Source organism: Bombina bombina, chromosome 1 (assembly GCF_027579735.1).
Source record: "Bombina bombina isolate aBomBom1 chromosome 1, aBomBom1.pri, whole genome shotgun sequence".
In the NCBI taxonomy this organism is placed as follows: domain Eukaryota; kingdom Metazoa; phylum Chordata; class Amphibia; order Anura; family Bombinatoridae; genus Bombina; species Bombina bombina.
The window spans coordinates 874,182,855-874,190,354 of NC_069499.1; the positions used below are offsets into that span (position 1 = coordinate 874,182,855).

Genomic DNA, 7,500 nt, shown 5'->3' on the forward strand with positions numbered 1-7,500 from the left:
ATAATGAAAATACCTTGCACACTTTTTATAATTATGCATAAGTGATCATGTTATGAAGAATGAAATTATGAGTTTAATTAATAAACTTCTAGGAGAAGTCCATTAATTGACTTGACATGACAAAGGTATGATGAGAAAACTAAACAGAGGTATTGGCTAAATTTTTCCCCTTTTATATCTGTTATATCAGTCTATTTACTATATGCTTAAAGGGCCATAATACCCAAATGTTTAAACACTTTAAAGTGATGCAGCATAGCTGTAAAAAGCTGACTAGAAAATATCACCTAAACATCTCTATGTAAAAATGAAAAATATTTTACCTCAAAAGTTCCTAAGTAGCCACATCCCAATGTAAAGGACTTCTAAGCAGCATATCAGTTTGTCTGTCTCGGGACAGCCAAAGGGATGAGCCTTGTGCACTCTCATGTTATTTCCCTATTCAGTGTAAGGAAGTTTTCAATGAAATCTCATGAGAGTTAAGTCAAATCTCATGAGATCACAGTAAAAGAGTTCATGACCTCAGCACTGCTGATGCTGATTGGCTGCTGTTTTTCTTCATTTTTTAAATTTTTTTTTACCTGCAGCTGGGCAGCAGCTGAGTATAACTTTTTACACAGAACTTACTCTGCTGAGCTGAGGAAATTGTGAGGTAAAATATCTTCCTTTTTTACATAGAGATGCTCAGGTAATATTTTCCTGTCAGCGTTTTACAGCTATACTGCATCAGTTTCAAGTGATTTAGCATATGAGTATTATGTCCCTTTAAAGGGAAACTGTAGTCTGAAAAGAAGTACAATATTTGAAAAAAGAATTTCTTAATTAGCATTTTGCAATAAATATGTATGAGAAATGTTGCTGATAAAGTTGTTAAAATTGAGAGTGAACTTGCCTGTGTTGTCAATTTCCTGTTATGAGCTGTATAATACTATATTATTGTTCCTTTCTCACACAGCTCACTTTTTTCCTACACTCCCTAACCATATGTACTACATATGTAGCGCTACCTACTTGGCTACCAGACACTACTAGCTGTAATAGTAATAGCTGTTCAGAGTATATTGCACACAGCAAATAAGGAGACTGTTTTCTGTTTACATTAGCACAAATAATAAAGCAGAAGCTGCATCCCTGCCCTGAAAGATGTGCTCTACAGTTGATTACAATTCCTATGCAGCCTGGGTTACCTTGGCAACAAACTTGCCTCTGCAGTGAGTGCAGCTGAAGTTTGCAATACTTACACTTCTCCCTACAAATTGTCTTAGCTGCCTAAACTAATAAGTTCCCCTTACAATTTGCCTCATTCCTGCTAAAGTAAGGCACAAAACTGTTGCCTTCTATATTGCACACCACATACTGTTCACAGCTAGTACTGCCACAGCCAGTGGTGCCTGGTAGCTGAGCAGATGACTCTACATGTTTTACAGCTGGTTAGGGAGCGTAGAAAAATAGTGAGCAGTGTGGAAAATAAAATAATAGTATAGTATCATACAGCTCAGAACAGGAAATTACATCACAGGCAAGTTCACTCTCAATTTTAACAACTTGAAACTATTTAATATATATATTTTTTCTTTCAAATATACTTTGACTAGTGTCCTTTTTACCCCTGTAAAAGGGTAAAACACAGTTAACCATGTGCACCCTAATGCAGAATATTGCTACTCTTGATAAGAGTACTGCTAATAAGACAATCGGGGCAGCGTATGTATCCTTAAAGGGACATTAAACCCAAATTTTTTTTCTTTCTTGATTTAGAAAGAATATGTAATTTTAAACAACTTTCCAATTTACTTCTATTATCTAATCTGCTTCATGCTCTTGATATCCTTTGCTGAAACGCATATCTAGATAGGATCAGAAGCTGCTGATTGGTGACTGCACCTAGCTGCCTCGTGTGATTGGCTCACCCATGTACATTACTATTTCTTAAACAAAGGATGTCTAAAGAATCAAGCAAATTAGATAATAGAAGCAAATTGGAATGTTGTTTAAAATTGTATTCTCTACCTGAATCATGAAAGAATTTTTTTGGGTTTAATGTCCCTTTAAATATCCATCCATATCCTAATCTAGAAAAGCACACAAATGAGGGCTTGGCATATAGCATTTATGAAAAAAGAGAATTGTATTTATAAACTAAAATGTCCCTTTAATGCCTAAAAAACTTTTTTTTTATCTTTTAAAGGGAGATGAAAACAATAGTATGATACAATGTACAGCCCTTGTATGCTCTAGCAACACAAGTTTTTGTTTTTAACAAAAAAAAATGCAGATCTTGGATCTAGATGGATACTGATTTATAGGTGCATAGCTTGTCTGTACACTCTGACGTCATCTGCACCTGTGCTGTGGGTGCCTTAGAGGTGTACATCTTAGTGTATAAAAAATACTTTTTAATATCGCAAAGAACGTTAAATAGATATTCAGCCTACTATTCACTTGTAGGTCCCTTTTAAGTGCCAGATCTTACCCTCCACATAAAGTCCTTAGATAGCTTTTGCAGCTGCTGGAACTATTTTATTTTCTCTTCTAGGCAATATATTCTTTCTCTCTCTCTGGCCCTGCCGGTTGGAGTTAAGAATGTTAGTGTGAAAGTCATTGTTTGCTATAATTGCCTTTGACTCATCAGGAACAGGCTGATGTCAGGCTCCTGGCTGAGGAAGTGCAGGGAGGGGACTTGTTGGGCTTTTTCCTGCTCTATGCCGGCTGGTCCAGTCTCACTAAGCCACAAGCAACGTACACAGGACAGATGAGGGTGGCAGGGTCAGTGTGCCAATCCCCAATACAGCAGAATGAACGGCCGGCTCAGAGGTAATCATTATTTCTACCGCATTCGGCCTCAATATTTTATTTCAAATGCATCTATTCACTTGGATGCTCTGATGGCTACTGTCCTTTGTGGTACAGTTAACCTGTATTAAAGGGACATTATACACTCATTTTTTCTTTGCATAAATGTTTTGTAGATGATCTATTTATATAGCCCATAACGTTTTTTATTTTTTTCAACAGAGCTAAACTGACAGCTTCTAAGTAAGTTTTTAAACAGTTTTATACTGGATTTTTATATCGGCATCTGTGCATCTTATTCTTTATAGTAGTGTCTATTACATGCAGTTATATGAAAATTAGTGTATACTGTCCCTTTAACCTTTTTCTTTTAAACATGTATTAAAGTTACTTTTATTTCATTACATTTTTATTCTTGATCCTGATCTTCTATTTTTCATGCTCTGATTGCTGTACATGCTTATCACACAACAACCAGGTAGCATATAACCAAAGGAAACCAGTAACTAACCCAATAAGACAAACACACCAGTATGCACAACCTAGAGGCTTCTACACACGTTTTTCACATACATGTTTTATTTTTTGTCAAATTCTAGGAACTGCAGCTTCTAAAATGTTGCTTCTGGTTGCTATCCTTTTTGGAAGTATTCTGCATGTGTGTTTGTATAAATATAAAAAAATAATAAAACAATGTATTGATGTTTTATAAGCCTGAACAGGCATTTATAAGTATTATATAGGTGTAAATAAATAATGTACAATATGTGTGTATAAATGTGTGAGTATATGTGTGTATATATATATTTTTATTATTATTATATATTATATTATTTATGAAGCGCCAACATATTCCGCAGCGTCGGTCCATGGATGCAATAAATTTAAATAAAACAATACAAGACTCGTCAGAGACAGGACAAAATTTACAAACACAAACAGGAGGGATTGAGGGCCCTATTCCCGTGGGAACTTACAATATATATATATATATGTGGTGTGTGTGTATGTATGTATGTATATCTTATACAACCTTAGCACTCACTGTAAGGTAATAATGGCTGGTACAGAGTCTCCAAACACACTTCAAAGAAATAACTTGCACCCGGTTTCTTCATTAAAGGGACATGCCACCCACATTTTTTCTTTTATGATTTAGAAAGAGAATGCAATGTTAAACATCTTTCTAATTTACTTATATTATCTAATTTGTTTGATTCTCTTGATATTCTTTGATGAAAAGCATATTTAGATATGCTCACTAGCTGCTGATTGGTTGCTGAACATAGAAGCATCATGTGATTGGCTCACCATGTACATTGCTTTTCTCCAACATAGGTGTGTCCGGTCCACGGCGTCATCCTTACTTGTGGGATATTCTCTTCCCCAACAGGAAATGGCAAAGAGCCCAGCAAAGCTGGTCACATGATCCCTCCTAGGCTCCGCCTACTCCAGTCATTCTCTTTGCCGTTGTACAGGCAACATCTCCACGGAGATGGCTTAGAGTTTTTTAGTGTTTAACTGTAGTTTTTATTATTCAATCAAGAGTTTGTTATTTTGAAATAGTGCTGGTATGTACTATTTACTCAGAAACAGAAAAGAGATGAAGATTTCTGTTTGTATGAGGAAAATGATTTTAGCAACCGTCACTAAAATCCATGGCTGTTCCACACAGGACTGTTGAGAGCAATTAACTTCAGTTGGGGGAACAGTGAGCAGTCTCTTGCTGCTTGAGGTATGACACATTCTAACAAGACGATGTAATGCTGGAAGCTGTCATTTTCCCTATGGGATCCGGTAAGCCATGTTTATTACGATCGTAAATAAGGGCTTCAAAAAGGGCTTATTAAGACTGTAGACTTTTTCTGGGCTAAATCGATTGATTATTAACACATATTTAGCCTTGAGGAATCATTTTATCTGGGTATTTTGATATAATAATATCGGCAGGCACTGTTTTAGACACCTTATTCTTTAGGGGCTTTCCCAAAGCATAGGCAGAGCTTCATTTTCGCGCCGGTGTTGCGCACTTGTTTTTGAGAGGCATGACATGCAGTCGCATGTGTGAGGAGCTCTGATACATAGAAAAGACTTTCTGAAGGCGTCATTTGGTATCGTATTCCCCTTGGGGCTTGGTTGGGTCTCAGCAAAGCAGATACCAGGGACTGTAAAGGGGTTAAAGTTCAAAACGGCTCCGGTTCCGTTATTTTAAGGGTTAAAGCTTCCAAATTTGGTGTGCAATACTTTTAAGGCTTTAAGACACTGTGGTGAAAATTTGGTGAATTTTGAACAATTCCTTCATGTTTTTTCGCAATTGCAGTAATAAAGTGTGTTCAGTTTAAAATTTAAAGTGACAGTAACGGTTTTATTTTAAAACGTTTTTTGTACTTTGTTATCAAGTTTATGCCTGTTTAACATGTCTGAACTACCAGATAGACTGTGTTCTGAATGTGGGGAAGCCAGAATTCCTATTCATTTAAATAAATGTGATTTATGTGACAATGACAATGATGCCCAAGATGATTCCTCAAGTGAGGGGAGTAAGCATGGTACTGCATCATTCCCTCCTTCGTCTACACGAGTCTTGCCCACTCAGGAGGCCCCTAGTACATCTAGCGCGCCAATACTCCTTACTATGCAACAATTAACGGCTGTAATGGATAATTCTGTCAAAAACATTTTAGCCAAAATGAACACTTATCAGCGTAAGCGCGACTGCTCTGTTTTAGATACTGAAGAGCATGACGACGCTGATAATAATATTTCTGAAGGGCCCCTAACCCAGTCTGATGGGGCCAGGGAGGTTTTGTCTGAGGGAGAAATTACTGATTCAGGGAACATTTCTCAACAAGCTGAACCTGATGTGATTGCATTTAAATTTAAGTTGGAACATCTCCGCATTCTGCTTAAGGAGGTATTATCCACTCTGGATGATTGTGACAAGTTGGTCATCCCAGAGAAACTATGTAAAATGGACAAGTTCCTAGAGGTGCCGGGGCTCCCAGAGGCTTTTCCTATACCCAAGCGGGTGGCGGACATTGTTAATAAAGAATGGGAAAGGCCCGGTATTCCTTTCGTCCCTCCCCCCATATTTAAAAAATTGTTTCCTATGGTCGACCCCAGAAAGGACTTATGGCAGACAGTCCCTAAGGTCGAGGGAGCGGTTTCCACTTTAAACAAACGCACCACTATACCCATAGAGGATAGTTGTGCTTTCAAAGATCCTATGGATAAAAAATTAGAAGGTTTGCTTAAAAAGATGTTTGTTCAGCAGGGTTACCTTCTACAACCAATTTCATGCATTGTCCCTGTCGCTACAGCCGCATGTTTCTGGTTCGATGAGCTGATAAAGGCGGTCGATAGTGATTCTCCTCCTTTTGAGGAGATTATGGACAGAATCAATGCTCTCAAATTGGCTAATTCTTTCACCCTAGACGCCACTTTGCAATTGGCTAGGTTAGCGGCTAAGAATTCTGGGTTTGCTATTGTGGCGCGCAGAGCGCTTTGGTTGAAATCTTGGTCGGCTGATGCGTCTTCCAAGAACAAGCTACTTAACATTCCTTTCAAGGGGAAAACGCTGTTTGGCCCTGACTTGAAAGAGATTATCTCTGATATCACTGGGGGTAAGGGCCACGCCCTTCCTCAGGATCGGCCTTTCAAGGCAAAAAATAAACCTAATTTTCGTCCCTTTCGTAGAAACGGACCAGCCCAAAGTGCTACGTCCTCTAAGCAAGAGGGTAATTCTTCTCAAGCCAAGCCAGCTTGGAGACCAATGCAAGGCTGGAACAAGGGAAAGCAGGCCAAGAAACCTGCCACTGCTACCAAGACAGCATGAAATGTTGGCCCCCGATCCGGGACCGGATCTGGTGGGGGGCAGACTCTCTCTCTTCGCTCAGGCTTGGGCAAGAGATGTTCTGGATCCTTGGGCGCTAGAAATAGTCTCCCAAGGTTATCTCCTGGAATTCAAGGGACTTCCCCCAAGGGGGAGGTTCCACAGGTCTCAGTTGTCTTCAGACCACATAAAAAGACAGGCATTCTTACATTGTGTAGAAGACCTGTTAAAAATGGGAGTGATTCATCCTGTTCCATTAAGAGAACAAGGGATGGGGTTCTACTCCAATCTGTTTATAGTTCCCAAGAAAGAGGGAACGTTCAGACCAATCTTAGATCTCAAGATCTTAAACAAGTTTCTCAAGGTTCCATCGTTCAAGATGGAAACCATTCGAACAATTCTTCCTTCCATCCAGGAAGGTCAATTCATGACCACGGTGGATTTAAAGGATGCGTATCTACATATTCCTATCCACAAGGAACATCATCGGTTCCTGAGGTTCGCATTCCTGGACAAACATTACCAGTTCGTGGCGCTTCCTTTCGGATTAGCCACTGCTCCAAGGATTTTCACAAAGGTACTAGGGTCCCTTCTAGCTGTGCTAAGACCAAGGGGCATTGCTGTAGTACCTTACTTGGACGACATTCTGATTCAAGCGTCGTCCCTTCCTCAAGCAAAGGCTCACACGGACATTGTCCTGGCCTTTCTCAGATCTCACGGATGGAAAGTGAACGTGGAAAAGAGTTCTCTATCTCCGTCAACAAGGGTTCCCTTCTTGGGAACCATAATAGACTCCTTAGAAATGAGGATTTTTCTGACAGAGGCCAGAAAAACAAAACTTCTAGACTCTTGTCGGATACTTCATTCCGTTCCTC

General features: G+C 39.1%; 1 protein-coding gene across 2 annotated transcripts in view; it reads left to right on the forward strand.

The window, feature by feature from the left end:
* Nucleotides 1-7,500, forward strand: part of LOC128646092 (rho family-interacting cell polarization regulator 1) — a 439,097-nt gene that overhangs the window by 124,534 nt on the left and 307,063 nt on the right. The window contains exon 1 of one of the 2 annotated variants that reach the window (XM_053699533.1): nucleotides 2,735-2,814. The exons of the other annotated variant lie outside the window; for it this stretch is intronic. Within the exon in view, the coding sequence (XP_053555508.1) occupies nucleotides 2,796-2,814 (19 nt within the window). The 5' untranslated portion in view covers nucleotides 2,735-2,795. Of the gene's footprint in view, nucleotides 1-2,734; nucleotides 2,815-7,500 lie in introns of those variants that run through there. 2 annotated transcript variants of the gene reach the window in all.